Source organism: Morone saxatilis, unplaced genomic scaffold (genome assembly GCF_004916995.1).
Source record: "Morone saxatilis isolate NCDOM2014 unplaced genomic scaffold, NCSU_SB_2.0 Contig18, whole genome shotgun sequence".
Taxonomy (NCBI): Eukaryota; Metazoa; Chordata; class Actinopteri; family Moronidae; genus Morone; species Morone saxatilis.
In genome coordinates, this window is record NW_023339740.1 from 24,748,248 (window position 1) to 24,764,527 (window position 16,280).

The 16,280-nt window shown below is 39.8% G+C and overlaps 1 protein-coding gene across 1 annotated transcript in view; it reads left to right on the top strand.

The window, feature by feature from the left end:
- Window positions 1-16,280, top strand: part of stab1 (stabilin 1) — a gene marked incomplete in the record, with an annotated part of 65,812 nt that overhangs the window by 5,779 nt on the left and 43,753 nt on the right. The window contains 22 exon segments of the mRNA XM_035662044.1: window positions 1,089-1,174; window positions 1,279-1,348; window positions 1,512-1,607; window positions 1,994-2,107; window positions 2,687-2,874; window positions 2,994-3,130; window positions 3,980-4,107; window positions 4,539-4,615; window positions 5,892-6,014; window positions 6,958-7,095; window positions 7,445-7,516; window positions 7,871-7,984; window positions 8,289-8,342; window positions 8,623-8,703; window positions 8,808-8,966; window positions 9,336-9,398; window positions 9,959-10,051; window positions 11,300-11,386; window positions 11,487-11,598; window positions 12,500-12,686; window positions 13,074-13,167; window positions 14,341-14,499. Coding sequence (XP_035517937.1) covers window positions 1,089-1,174; window positions 1,279-1,348; window positions 1,512-1,607; window positions 1,994-2,107; window positions 2,687-2,874; window positions 2,994-3,130; window positions 3,980-4,107; window positions 4,539-4,615; window positions 5,892-6,014; window positions 6,958-7,095; window positions 7,445-7,516; window positions 7,871-7,984; window positions 8,289-8,342; window positions 8,623-8,703; window positions 8,808-8,966; window positions 9,336-9,398; window positions 9,959-10,051; window positions 11,300-11,386; window positions 11,487-11,598; window positions 12,500-12,686; window positions 13,074-13,167; window positions 14,341-14,499 — 2,432 coding nt within the window.

The window sequence follows — 16,280 nt, forward strand, 5'->3', positions numbered from 1 at the left end:
GATTATCGTTTTGGTCCAGTGGTTTGAAGTTGGAAGCAATTGGTTAAGGACCCAATGTTTACGGATGTGACTGCTGGCTACGACCCACATCTTAACAAACTGTTCCAGAAAACTACGCAGAATAAGAGATGTTAAACAAGACTTTAAGTAAGCATTTAAACAAAAAACAGAACTGGCTGTATAGCTTACAAAATAAAATCTCATTCCACATTGGATTTATGATTTTAATCAGATTTTTTTTTTCATCTTAAAAAACAAACTACAAAGACACACCATATCTTTGGCGTGATGTGAAACACCATCTGTATGTCTCATCCACTGGGGCTCTTTATTCTCATAGGGAGTTACTATGGAAAACAATTCTTATATGTTCCGTGGCAGATAGGTGACTTGAGTGGATTGGGGCCTTGTTTTTTTAAAAGCGGGAAATTTGGAATAATCCCGAATTAATCGCACAGCTCTAACTTGACTTGTTGTTTTAGTACATTTTCAAAGAATGAGAGCGGCTGCAGATAGATGACATGAATATTTTCTTTCTCTTTTTAATATATGATCATGATTATTAGGCTGATAGTCGTACAGTGGTGACACACATTAGACGCGAGATCTTGTTTAGTAATCTCACCACAGTGTGGATATTAAATTGTGTCAGGCACAGAATGCCGTCGGACTGCGTGGTTGTCGTGTGACCTGATGTCCTGCTCGCAGCTCTGTGTTCATCTCAGTTCGTTCCAGGTTAACACTATAAGCAAGCAGACCAAAGTAAACCAAAAATACTTCCGGGATAAAGGTTAGTTATTATCACCGTACGGTCTCAACAAAAGAATTCCCTCCTTATATCTGGCACACTTTTCTTCAGCAAGCTTCTTCTTCCTGGTGTTTGCCCTCCCCTAAAGCCCAATCGAAAGGAAAATGACAAGCATTGCTGAGCGCTGAACCAGGCAAGATTGGCCACTAATTGCACAGGGAATCAGCAGGAAAAGAGAATCAATAAAAACTCAATAGTGGATCATGCTCCTCTAATGCACCCGCCCCTCTCTGTCTTCCTGTCTGTCTGTCTCTCTGTCTGTCTGTCTCTCTGTCTGTAGCCTGTCCCAGCTGGTCAGGGAAGACCTGTAACTTCCATGGAACCTGTGTGGAAGGAGACGTCGGCAACGGGACCTGCGTCTGTGATGTCAGTATCCCGTCTGACTGTCCATCTGCGACTATCTTACGTTTAGAGATCAATAATGCTCATTATGTATTTATAACTAAACATCACACCTTTTCTTTCTTTAGGAAGGTTTCTCTGGTTTTGCCTGTCAGGAATGTAAAAATGAAAACTTTTTTGGGGATAAGTGTGATAAAGGTATGTTTCTCACTTCTGACATCTCTGGTAAAAATGTGTTCATGTATGAGAGTCTCAGTCAAAAGAATAATTGTGAAAAACAAACTAAATTGAAAGACTACTGTATGTTTAAAGAACCTCCCACAGTTGTTTGACTGTTCTGTTTGTGTGTCTGTCTGTACAGCGTGTGACTGTGTGCATGGAGTGTGTAATAAAGGTCCCGAGGGTGATGGACAGTGTTTGTGTCAGCCTCCGTACACCGGGACGCGCTGTGACCAACGTAAGACCACGACACACTGGATTTTATTGTATGAGATTACATAAACAATATCAAGATATATCAGATCATAATGCATATTATTAAGATCAATAATTATATTAAATAACTATAATAATACTTATAATAATAAGAAATGTGTTAATTGTATTTTCTGCATGGCATACAAAATACAAAAACATGAAAAGACACTTGACATTAAACATAAAGGTGAACAAAAAACTACAAGAAAACACATAAAGGTTATTTGAATAGGTATTTATGACCAGCAGGGTGCCCATAATGTTATGACTGATGGGTGTATATGCACTGCTCCAGTTTGTTTTTACTGTCTGTCTGTATCATTGTTCAGTTGTTGCCCTCAGTTGTTGTGTCTGTGTCGTTGTCAGTGAGTACCAGGTGCAGTAACTGCATCCCCTACTCCTACTGTAAAGGAGAGGGAGACGCTGCAGAGTGTGAATGTTTGCCCGGATACCAGAAGACGTCACGGGGAAATTGCGGAAGTAAATATACATCCTGTTATATTTTCTTTCAACTTCTAGTTATTTTGGTTTATTGGTTTAATTTGTGCAAGTATGCTAATATTAACTTTTATCTCAAAGTGGAAGTTCTTCTTATCCTGATGTAAGTTAAGGTAAGTCTGAGAGTATAGAGATTTCGGGTCTTAGGGCCTAAAATGCCCCCCGCACAGAGGATAAACTCTTTTGATGTGGATAGCAACATGACCTTTCTTCTGGTGTCACACTCAGTACAAACTTTACACTACTGGTAAGGATCTAAGAATAGTTTCTGTTTATTGCTCATCCATTTTATTTTCTCTGTAATTAATATTTCACACAGAGCTGCTAGAGAAGCTGCAGACATTAATCTCATATTAACTGTGACTTTATCAAATGTTGATGTTGTCCCCAAAAGTCCTGAAAGTCCTGAGAGATTGTCTTTATTATGTTGTGAGAACAATCCCCCTTTTGTTGTCCAGATACAGAACTAGGTTTAGAACGAGAACTAGAAACAGGTTCTGAAATAAGAGTAGAACTACAGCCAGAAATAGATTGATTTAGATCTTCGATTTTCCTGTTCAGGTATTTGCTCGGGGAGGGGCTGTGACGTCAACGCCCAATGCTCCACACAGGGGTCAAAGATCAGCTGCGTCTGTAAGCCCGACTACGAGGGTGACGGCAGGATCTGCGTACCCAAAAACCCTTGCTCCGTGAACAATGGAGGGTGCCCCATCAACTCTACCATCTGTGTCTTCAAAGGACCCAACAAGGTTAGAACACCTCCACATTCAGGACCAGACCTGGGTCAAGAACCAGGACAACAGCAGGAGTCCAGAATAAAAACCAGAGCGAAATCTCAATGTCTTTAACCTCACTGTGTGTCTCTCAGTCCAGCTGCGAGTGTATGTCCGGTATGTCCCCCATTGGTGGCAAGGCTGAGTTTGGTTGTGAGCTGGTCTCTGCCTGCTTAGCGGACTCCTGCGACGCCACAGCTGTTTGTCAAACTGGACTGGATGGACAACCCAGGTCAGACACACAAACACTTTTGCTCTCTAGAACTAGAGCTAGAACCAGGTCTGGACACAAGACTAGAACTAGGCAAGAACAAGGAGCAAGTTTCTTTGTCTTTGTTTGTTTGTGTCTCTTGCACTAAAACCAGCACTAGAACCAGTACTAGGCTTTCCTCCTTTACGTGAACCTAGGTACTACACCTAGTTAGTTCTGGGCTGGTGCTAGTAAGTGTTGCTTCAACTTGTCTAAAACCAGGACCAGTACTAAAGCGAGAGTCGGTGCTAAAACCAGGACCAGTACTAAAGCGAAAGTCAGGTCTAAAACCAGAAATAGTATTAAAATGAGAGTCAGGTCTAAAACCAGGACCAGTACTAAAGCGAAAGTCAGGTCTAAAACCAGGACCAGTACTAAAGCGAGAGTCGGGTCTGAAATGAGTGCCAGGTCTAAAACCAGGACTAGTACTAAAGTAAGTCCAGGTCTAAAACCAGAACTAGCACTAAAGCGAGAGTCAGGTCTGAAACCAGGACCAGTACTAAAGCGAGAGTCAGGTCTGAAATGAGAGTCAGGTCTAAAACCAGGACCAGTACTAAAGCGAGAGTCAGGTCTGAAATGAGAGTCAGGTCTAAAACCAGGACTAGTACTAAAGTGAGAGTCAGGTCTAAAACCGGGACCAGTACTAAAGTGAGAGTCGGGTCTAAAACCAGGACTAGTACTAAAGTAAGTCCAGGTCTAAAACCAGGTCCAGTACTAAAGCGAGAGTCAGGTCTGAAACCACGACTAGTAATAAAGTGAGGGTCAGACCCTGTTTGTCTCTCTGCCTTTAGCTCTTTACATTGTCATTAGTTTACCTTCCCTCTCTCCCAGGTGTTTGTGTTTAGAGGGTCAGATTGGTGATGGCTGGCGTTGCTATGGTAACCTGATGGAGCGACTGATAGAGCTGGACAGGAGTAGCAGCCAGAGAGAGAATCTGACCGGAGCCATCGCACTGTTCGGTAAAAGAACCACAAATAAACACAAAAGTTTGATGAAAATGAAAAGTTGATTGAAGAACAATTATTATTCTTCTCTCTTGATTTTAGTTTGGAATGAAATAATAGGGTAAACACAGGTACCACTGATACGTGTGGAGTGGTTGTGTTTTTGTTACCTTATAAAGAGCTGTTCTTATCTACAGACGCTACGGGTCTCCTTACATAGAGTCTGCCATGTTGGACTGCCATGTTGTTTACAGTAGCCCAGAAGGGACAAACCAAACACTGATTCTAGATAGGAGCAATCATATTTTTCACACATTTCATGGCCACCATAGTTTCTCCTTCTAGCTTTGAAGGGGATGGTGAAGTGTTAACCCTACTATTTTATGCTGTGAAAAAGGTCTATAATAAAGTGGATCTTGATCTGTGTGTGTGTGTGTGTGTTTCAGAGAAAGGCTGCTTAATGCTGATGAGTCACAACGGACCATTCACAGCTTTCATCCCTCTGCTGAAAACACCTCTGACTGTAGGTCACCTGTCTGTCTGTCTGGTGTCAAAGTTTGATTTTAATGATCGCCGCAGTGTTTCTCAGGACAGAAACACACACATCTCCTGGATTTCTGCCGTTTTGAAAGTGAAAAATAATTTTTGTATGGAGCCCATGATTCAGATCTACTCCAAAATTTAACTGGTTCTTTCTCGAACAGCACTGCACCCTTCCACCAAGTTTCATTAAAATTGGGCCAGTAGTTTTTTCTGTAATCCTGCTGACAGACAAACAAACCCATAAACGGCACCGAAAACATAACCTCCTTGTCGGAGGTAATAATTATCATCTTGTCCCATCCTGCTCACACACACACACACACACACACACACACACTTAGCTCATCCTGAAAAAAAGACAACTAGTGGCAGATGGTCAGTACAAACTAGAACAAAGCAGTGTAAGGCCTCTAGGCACGCACACTCACACACACACAGACATCCTGACTGAAATCTGAGGTAACCATAGAAACCTGAGTTAGAAATTTAAAATTTCCGATATTTAAAGCCAGAATTAAAACAGAAGATGTTAAGGAGAATTCAAAACATTAAGACAATTTTCTGTGTTGAGTACTTTTACTTACATTTACATTCATTTTTCTGATTACAGAATACTTACATACTTTCACTTAAGTAACATTATTAATGCAGGACATTTTACTTTTTATAGTATTAGTATTAGTATTAGTACAGTGTGGTATTAGTACTACCTCCACCACTGCTCACACCTGCCTCAGATGTACACAGAGGGAATACCATCCATAATGATTTACACCAACCAACAGCCAAATACTACCCGCAGTGCTATGACGACGCTACTTTACGCCTTTAGACTAGCTGGCTTGTTGTTAAGCTTAATGGTTGGCTATATAAGTTAGAATGGCTGTTGCGAGACGTTTTAATGGTTTAATTTCACAGCAGTGACAAACAATGCTGAGACTTATGGAACCAGTAATAATAATAATACAATTTATTCATACAGCACCTTTCATACATAAAATGCACCAATAAAAGGCAAGTCAGGGAGATGTGGATCAGGCCGCTCCACAGGGTGCTCGATTTGTCTGGCATTAAAACATGCTTTTACTTGATAATTGATGCCATAACCCAAATGTAGCACTAAAATCTAAAATTAGAAAAATAATTGGAAAAAAAATCTTGCACTTGTGCCCTCATTCATCTCTTGCATCTTTGTTTCATTTTCTACTTTTGAGCAATAAATAAATTCCAGTTTATTGATCTTCTGACACACGCAGGGTGTTAATGAGGAGCTGGTGTGTAAAAACCACCTGATCCTAGGTCAACACCTCTACAAGGACCTGGAGGGACGAGACTTTAACCTGTACGGAGGAGCCAGGTTTAGGAGCAAAGACAACAAGGTAACACCTCCTCTCCAGCTTAATTTCTTTGACCTGCGTCTTAGAAAATTAAAACAATATTTTGAATGTTGAGCAGCCAAACTGAAGATGGACAAATATTGTGATGAGTGATTCTACTGATGGAAAAGTCCTCATGAGGTTGAAATATTTAAACTGCCTGGATAATAATAAGGATACAACACAGGGTCCATTTTATTTAGCTGGTTTGATGGTCTGTCTCTGGAGAACGAGTACACACACTGAGCCAAAGAACAAGTGAGAGGAAAACAGCTGAAGAGCCGGAATATTTTCACATCTAACTCTGGGAATTTAAGGGTTTATCTCTGGTAGTTTAATGACAAGGACTACAGTAAGAAGGTGATTGACAGAGGCTCCAACCAAGACTCTGGGGAAGATGAGGACACAGTGGGGACAGGCTGAGACAGGAGAGGTGTGAAGCAGTAGAGGAGAGAGAGCGAGCTCGGGCATCAGAGAGGCAGTGACAGCACGTAGAGCCAGAATATTTTCACAAGTAACTTGTTTAGAGTTGCCGATTGTAGACAGACTAATGAAGACGGTTGTGGTGAGTTTTATTTAGTTTTAATAAAGTCTGTTTTAACATTACCTAATAAGACAGTTAAGCTAGTCTTCTTTCAGTTAAAGCGAGAAACTTGAATTCAGAAGGTTGTTTTTTTTCAGTTTTAATGAGGTAATAGGTGTTTTATATGTTTTATATATTTCCTTCTCTTGACATATTGTGAGTTTATTTTGTGTATTAAAGCTGTAAGAGCTTTTTGCACCTAGCAAACTCGTCGCTCATCTTTCAGCTGCAACTACAGGGGCGGTGATTGTGTGTAGGACATATTTTGTGAATGCTCCATTTATATCAGTGCGTGTTGAAGAATTCAAATAATTGTCTGAAGTGCAAGTAAACAGACTGATTGTTCCTGTCTTGCTGATGTAGAAGTTCATCCTGATGGAAGACCCCAGCAGACTGTACAACGTCATCCAGCAAGACCTGCCAGCAGCCAATGGGATCATCCACCTCATCGACCGACCAATCACAATCACGCTTTCAGAAAGCCCTCCGCGTGATGAACAGGTGAGTTAAAGGGTCACCTCAACAAATCTGGAAAACTACCTGAAAACACCAAAAAAATGCAACATCTACACATTGGTTAACTAAATCTAACAAAGTCAACAAAGTCTCACAAAAATTGCTTCAAATTCAAATAAACTGTTGTTTTTGATTTCTTTCTAGTGCTTAAGATTTTTGTAAAATTTAAAATATATCCGGTTAAATGTATACTAGACGATGTCCTGTTAACTGAAGTGTCGCCTGCATTACAACACTGCAGTCTATCTGTATATCTTTAACTCTGATTTAGGATGATTTTACAGTAATCCATGAAAGTGAAGTAATTTGATCTTCATCTTCTACTTGTCTCCAGTTTGCTGATAAGACGATCGGAGAGATTCTGACTAAGGATAGAAAATACAACCGCTTCCTGTCTTTGGTTGATGTGAGTATTTTAAATAACATCACATAGATTTTTGGTTTTATTGAGAAGGAATCAGTGAAACGAAGCAGTCCTGATTCTTCCCCTGATCAGCAATCTAATCATAGCTTAGAAACCATAATAGAGCACAGCAGATCTGTCAGTCTTTGGACTTATCCACATGTCGATACAGTGTGCATGGTAATAACACAGAAAGCCAGTACTTATATGTTTTTTGAACCTTTGTGTTTTTGCCTTCTCTAAAGCCAGAAACATAAGAGCAAAAGTGTAAGGAATAAATTAAACATTTTGCTCTACTTGCTTGATACTAAATCCTGGGCTCTAATCAGATATGATGTGTTTTTGTGTGTTTTATAGAACTGCGGGTCGCCTCCTCCCCTGCGAGGTCCGGGACCCCTGACTGTGTTCGTCCCCACCAACCAGGCTGTGGACAAAGCCAGAGATGGCAGCATCTTGTACATGCTGAACGACGTAGGTGTAATTAGTCTTTATGTTCACATTTATTTAGTGCAGATAACATACAGGTAACTTTAAAGGTTATGTCTGCTGACATTGTACATTTTTCTGTTATCAACAAATCCCATCAAAACAATGTGAAAGTCTGAATCTCAGTACTTGAAGACTCTGACTCACAAATATTTGTTTATTTATTTATTTATCTTAAAGGGATTGGTAATTTCCTAACATAATGTCAGCAACCACTCATTATGCTATGTGAAGATTATCAGGATTTTTAAATGATATTGATATAAATGATATTCTCCTCATTTTCAAGGCCAAACATAAACTTCAGGAACTTCTCAGACACCATGTTTTCTCCCAGGCTGTGGTAAGACACTCCCACCGTGTTGTTTTTGTTCTGCTTCTGAAAAAGGTGAAGAAAGAAATGCCTTTCCGTCTATCTCCTAATCTAAAAGACTACCTCTACACACATCGAATCTTGTCAAATTGTCCTGGTATTTCCGGAGCCCATTCCTGCTCTCCAGAAGATGAATCTTTCAGATTTAATCACCCTGTTCTTTTCTTTTACATTTTATATTTTAGCTTTTTATCAGTCACAAATTGGACGAACAATCTTTGCAGTTGATAATTATGGTTTCTGTCTGTAGCTGACATTCGACGAGTTGGCTACTCTCCCTCAGATTCAGACGATGGCCAATCAGGTTGTCACCATCACAGTGTCTATCGATGTAAGTGTCTCTGATTGGTTCCTCACAGTGTCTCTCATCTTTTGTATGTGTTATCTAACATCAGCAGTTTTACATTAACACTAGGTACCCTCTTCCCTCTCCAGGGTGAGATCCTGTTGGGCGAGAAGGGCATCCATCTGGTGACCACAAACATTGTGGCGTCAAACGGGATCATCCATATGATTGACGGGCTTCTGTTCCCGCCCTCCATCCTTCCCATCCTGCCTCACCGTTGTGACATTGTCGAGAGCAAGATCACCTTGGTGAGCCGAGGGAGGCTGAGAGGACATTAGCTGACAGTGGCTAACGTTAGCTTGCTTATTTATATGACGAGTGTGGTTAGAGGCTCTGAGGTGAACTAAATCACCTCCTAATGTACGGATACAAACAGATCTACCAGGTAGCTGTCTAACTGACTAGTTAACTCCTTTAACTACATGTCATCAGTGTGTGTCATACACAAAATGGCTTTATAGATAGATATACAGATTTATAATAGTTAATCTCTTCACACAGAGAGGTCAAACAGGCCAATAGAAGCTTAAAGATGACAGTAATGCTAACAGTAAAAAAGCTCAGTATTAATTTTTTTCTGTGTGTCTTTGTGTGTGTGTGTGTTTGTGTGTTTTCAGGGTCCATGTGTTCACTGCAGTTACCTCTATGAGACTGAATGTCCAACTGGCAGCATTGAAATGGTAAAAAAAATCATTATTACTGCAAACTTTCTATTCTGTTGTATTCTATGCAGCGTCCCCTGGGGGGTGTCATATGGTAAAAGAAACAAACACTGTTGATGTGGAAATCTGAGGCAAACGGATTAATAGATCGTCAGTTTGGGTAATCCATGAGCAGAGATTAATAAACTGTAAGGTGATAAAATATATGGAGGAGCTTTCGGTAAAGTTGTGTTCATGGACACAGAAAGACTTCTGAACACTAAAAGGGGTGAGGTTATCGTGATGTAATTTGTTTTATCTTGAATAACAAAGATTATAATTAGTGTCAGAAGAATAAAGAACTATAACAGCAGCAAAGTGAAGAATCAGCCAATCAAACTTGCTGGTTTTCAATCTATTAAGAACAGAAAGAATATGGGAATTTAGATTACAGTTATCTGCTTGTGGCGATTAAATACTGTATTACATTACATAAAAACCTTTTTACAAAGAATTAATAATTACCTACCTTATTTCTACCCAATTAAACCAATGTGGATGAGAACAGAAAGCCAACAAATCTGTGTGTGTGTCTCCAGGCCCGTCATCAGATCGGCTGTGAATACGTAACGTCTCCTCTCAGGCCAACGCTCAGTACAGGATGTGCCAAATTCTGCAACGTCACCAGACAGGTGAGAGTGGGATCAGTGAACAGTGCATCAGGAACTTTATTTTTAGCTTTATTTATCGACCCCTCAGCTGTCTTTACTACTAATGGTGCCTTCAAATGGGGAGATGTTTACAGTGTTGACTGTGGGAGTGTGAGTGAACCAACCATAGTTCAGTCAGGACCACTTTTGTCAAAAGAACTTTTATTTCCAAGCAGAAACTTATCTACCAGTTTGGGGTATGGCATCATGTTCTGGGACCTCCTGCCTTCCAAGTGCCATACATGGAAAAGTGTTCGACAAGGGGAGCAGCTGCATGAGCCCCCAGCCGGCTCGAGACCCGAGCAAGCACCTCAATGGCAATCGAAAATGCCATTTATTAATTACGATACACGATGGGCTGGGGTGGAGGTGGGTTGCAAAACGGCTTGTAGAGGAAGCAGCAAAGATAGGCAGGCTAAAGCAGCTTAAAAGTGCCATGAATGATATTTGCCAAGTGGATGCTTGAGGGAATCAACTGAGCTGTCAGCTGATGTGTGTTTACAACTAGCTGCGATCAGCTGATGTAGCTAGAATTGAGAGCTGAGCTGGACTTCGTGGCCTCCCTGAACTAACACTGTGCTTAATTTGTGATATTTCTTCATCCTACTGTAGAACTTCAATTCAAAACTGTCCATTTTTGTTTTGTAGTTTCTTGCAAATATGGTTAAACATTTTTGTCTCCTAAAGTTTGTATTATTTAAGACACCAATCAGAAACATTCCACGAATCTCATTGAAATCTGAAGAAAATGATCATTAAAAGTCCAGAAAAATAACAATAAAAAAAATCAGATGACAGTTTTTTTTACAGTGGATCACATGACTACTTGTACGTGAACAAGGCCACTGGTAGTGACCGACACAAAGATAATTATAAACCCAACTCTCCAGTTTCCCTTAAGTCTACAGAGTTTTAAATTCATTCTGACTGATTGTGTAGCATCATTTTCGGCTATTTAGCTACTAACTGATAAACATAGTGGAGTTTTTAGCAGCTAAAGAGTCAGATATTTCCCATACAACATTGCTAAAAGAAGAATAAATATTGGACTTACGTTCATTAGGTGACCAGAAACAAGTAAATGGTAATATTGCTCTGTACCTGCTCGACTAACTGCTTGCCAACCCAATTTGCCATATCAACTTAAAAGGTACTTGTATTCGGTACTTTTGTGTCTTAATCTGTGTTATGTTATTAGCATTTTAAACCGTGTGTGTTTGTGTTGAACAGGTAGCAGAGTGTTGTAAAGGTTTCTACGGTCCGGACTGTAAACCCTGTATTGGAGGATTCCAACATCCCTGCTACGACAAAGGAACGGTGAGCAACACACACCTCACTCTATCACTGAACCCTTTTTTCTCAGCTAATGTGTTTCATACGTGTTTATTTATTTTTTTTATTTTTTTACCACATGCAGTGCTTTGACGGTATCCATGGCAACGGCTCATGCAGCTGTCAGTCAGGCTTCAAGGGTGTCGCCTGCCACATCTGCTCTGATCCATCCAAGCATGGAGACAAGTGTGACGAGGGTAACTGCTCCTCCACGTTAACACGCAAAGTAACACTTGTTTAAGCTTTAAAATTTCACTTTTTACATATTGAAACACACTGAAATGACTCTCTCATTCAATTACTCACTATTACCTATATAATAATAATAGACAGTCAATAGTTTAATCATTGTAATCAGTGACTGCTGTAGAGTCTAATTAATCTCAGTAATTTATGCCTTTAGAAAACAATTTAAAGGAAAAACCAATATGAACCTCCTAGTCTGTGGAACCCTCTTCATTCTCCCATAGGTGTCCAGTTGATTCACATCATTTTCATTCTCATCAAACCATTCAGTGACTCCTTGTGTCCTGTATAAAAAGCATCTGCGTTTGAGTTCTCTCAACTCATTCATGCCGTGGACAATGGAAGAGTTGAGGGCACTGTAAAGTGGATAAACCTACAGTTATTATACAGTAGTGCACTATATAGTAAATAGGAAGTGATATTAGGACGCAATCTACCACAGTGCTGCAAATGTTTGTACCAAATCTAATGGCAATGCATCCAGTAGTTATTTGGACCCAAATGTCATGGTGGTGCTCAGAGGGAAAATCAGAGGATTACCAAAGTCACGATTCATCCTTTTGGAACAATGATTTTTTGACCTCCTGTAACTGAAAGAGTGCCTGCCTCATATTTTACTGTTACAACAGTAATTATCATCCATGAGTCCCATTTTCTGAAGTATAACTTAATTATAATAATACATGATATATACTTTTGTAATGTGTGTGAAGCACCCGTACATAGAGAAGAAATTGAATAAAAGCCCAGTGGTACGTTTTGCCTGGTGTGAAGTTGTTCTGCTATTGTGACTTATATGACTAACGTGAAATTATCACATGCTTTGTTGTTTGTGTGTGTGTGTGCCTTCAGAGTGTCGCTGTGTCCACGGTTTGTGTGATAACCGTCCAGGCACCAGAGGAGTGTGTCGAAGAGGATCCTGTATGGAGGGATACTCCGGAGAAAACTGTGACAACACGGCTACGCCCTGTAACTCTGACGGACTGCAGGAACACTGTCACATCAACGCATACTGTACACACACAGGACTGAATACAATGTAAGATACTACTGCTATTACTTTCTGATTTTTGTTTTTCACTCTTTGTTGTTTTTGCTCACAACACTGATCGCTGTGTGGGTTGAGCTTGAGATGAGCAGCTAAATGTCAGATTGGCAGTGCTGTAATTGTGTATACAGTCCTGTAATAGTCCTGTAAAAAAAATGGCAATTAGGGAGGGACATGTCACGGTTGCCAATAGCGATGTGTGTAACGTCCCCCATTTAACAGTTTGATGACTAAAGGGAAAAACGTACCAAGTTTGAGTAGCTAACGGCATCCAACATTACTGTTACATTACGATTAGCTTCTTTTAGAAACAACTGCATGTGGAAACATCATAAATCACCTCAGTACTGAAATATGTGTGTGTGTGTGTTGCCCCAGGTGTGTGTGTAGGGATGGATATGAAGGAGACGGTCACTCCTGTTCTCCCATCAACCCCTGCCTAAAGAGCAACCGAGGAGGCTGCGACACAAACGTAAGACTTACTGGTTCTGTGTGTGTGTGTGTGTGTGTGTGTGTGTGTGTTATTGTTTAAACCTAAGAAATTATCAGAAATTATCTCATAATAATAAAACAATATTGAGTTGGAACATATCAGTTCACCATTAATCAATAATACCTAAAGAATGTAAATTTGTTGAACCCCATTTAAACGTTTAATATCTTCTTTTTCTTCTTCTTAATGAAGCAGTTTTTTTCTCACATTAACAGCTCGGGCTGTGTATTTCTGTTCGAACCCGACGCAGTTGATGTAAGCTGAATCACTGAGTTTGTGTTACCCTGTCACGCAATTGTGGTTACCATGGTAACAACTCAGCCTGTTAACCCTGAATACACATGTGCAGACAGTGCACCTTGTAAATGACTGTCAAAAGGAATTGTTTTTATATCCTGTAGGCTATAGGTGGATTGTTTGTCATCAGCATTTATTTTTACACAATATTTCCACTAAAAAAGAACTTGAAGCATCAAGTAGACTAGCCGAGCCGACGGGATTGAACCCAACCTGAACCTGAACATAATCCTGTTATTATGTTTACGGCTTTTAATTCTCAGATCCATCCTGTGCACAGATGCTGCACTTTCTCTATCTCTGAAACTCACACACAAACACCCGCCTCAAATGTAGACAGAATGAATGAACACCATGCATAATGATTTATACAAACAGGTACTACCGGCAGTGCACACACAGTAGCTCTCTGAAGGGAGCAGGATCTTTCTCCTGCTTCACAGCAGCATCAATAGTGCATATTTATTTATTTCAGTTGTCTGACAAAAGAGTAACTAGCCTACTGGAGTTTACTTGTTTTCATTGACGACGCCATTTTACGCCAGACTAGCTGACTTGTTGTTAAGCTTAATTGTGGGCATTACAACACACTGTTACTTGAGAATTTATGCCATGGGCCAAATGTACAAACTAAAATTAAAAAAATTAAAAAAGAAATAGAAAGAAAAATTATAGCAAAAAGGGCACTTATTCAGTCGGAGGCAAAACAGTAAGGTGTTTGAACACCAGCTGGGGTCTCTGTGCATGTGTCTGATGTATGATATTGGTAAATTGCCCGTTTCTGTGGTGTGTAAGATTCAAAGCCAACTACCTGCCTTCATAACACATCCTCTTCCTCCCCCACTCTCTCCACAGGCAGAGTGTGTGTATGTGGGTCCAGGTAACGCGTCGTGTGTATGTCATGAGGGTTGGACAGGTGACGGCAAAGCGTGTGTGGAGATCAATAACTGTCAGCTGAAGAGTCGAGGAGGCTGCAGTCCCAACGCCGACTGTAACCACATCGGACCTGGACAGGTCAGTTACTAACGATGCGGCTGTTATTAAGTAAGCAGCTATTAAAAGTTACAAGCATCTTTTTGTGCTTCTGCACTGACGACATCTGTGGCTGGCAATAACAATATTACAGAACATTTTGACCTGAACAGTTACTTTGAGTCATATCTTCCCACATCTATTTCATGCTTTATTATATTTATATAATTTATTATTTATATTGTGTCTTTTATCATCTTATATTCAATATTTTAAGGGACAATACAAATAAGAAGATATTGATGTAATAAAAAGTATATGATAAAAATCTAAAAGCATTAGTAAATAATACTGTTAGTTAAATTTTTTGTGTGTAAAAAGAGTGTGTGTAAAGATAAATATTTTACTTTAACTTTACTTTCTCATCAGTTGTTAAAACATAGCAATAATAATTATTTGGTCTTGGCACATGTTTTATCATTTCCCCCGCAAAAAAAATTCTGCTTTTCCTCTTCACATTTTATCTGACTGTGTAGCTTATCTGAAAACACTCATAGCTAAACACATTGAACATATTGCAATACAAATGGGCATACAAGCAATGAAAGAAGATCAAGGGATAGCTATGAAAAAAGAGACATAACAACTCAGAAGTTTATTAAATTTCAAAATCTATATTCAATCTCATATTCTATATAACTACTATAATCAACTAATACCACACCAAAACACATGACCTAATCCCGTCCCCGCATTTAACTAAGCTTTCGAGGATCCATCGCCACCATTTCCCAACAACCGTTCGACAAGCAACCCATCGCTTAATATACGTTCACCCGATGTTTTAAGGAAACAGTAGCACTGATGAAATCATTAAATCAATAATCAATTAACACATGCAATATAAAGCAAGCCACTGATGGTTGTACATATTTCGTATAAGTGCTAGCTTAATCCTTGTTATAAACAATTATGCTGTCAGGCCATTTATATCTCTGGAAATATCACCACAATTATAAACAAACGTCACCGATTTGAAAAACTACCATTAGTTATCAACAGACTAACTATTAACCAAAAGGTGGCATGTGGCTTCCATCAAGCATTCAGACAATTGTTACCACAATGATTTTGTAACTCAGATCAAATGAAGAAGAAAACATCAACACGAAACATTACATTTGGCAACGCATTCTCACATGCTGGATGCATCTGTTTAATTAGAGCAGATGAATTTCAATAAGTATTAAATTAGAACCTAATCTATATCAGTGGCAGTGCTGTTTCATGCTATCCCTAGAAAATGCGAATGTCTAACTAGCACATGGGCAACTGCATACTCCACTTTAAGGTGGAGAGTGACGGAGACAGATCGTGGACTTCGAGGTTTCTCTCTGGAACGTGACTGATAGACTAAAAAGAGATGTAAGCACATTTCAGGGATATCTACACGCCCTGATTTACAATCAAAAGGGACACTTAATTGATCAACCCCATCTGTTTAATACGAACCAAAAAGCTTCCCAAAACCTGAGTGTAGAGTGTCATTGATTATCGTGTGGAAGGAGAGCTGCAGTGCATAAATAAAAGGAGGGGTGGATGACCACTGGTAACTATCCCATGTATGAATCAGCAGAGACAGGTTTCTTTCTGTCGAAGGCTGCTTCACGGCAAGTTCCATCTCCTTTCCTGGGTCAAAAGGTCAGCAAGCAAGAGCCTTTCTGAACTCTTCCTGGTGGACAATAATAAAAATAATAAATGAAATGATCCTGTTGAATTTAGAGCCGGATAAAGGTACTCTTGTAGAGGAAACGAGGGACAAG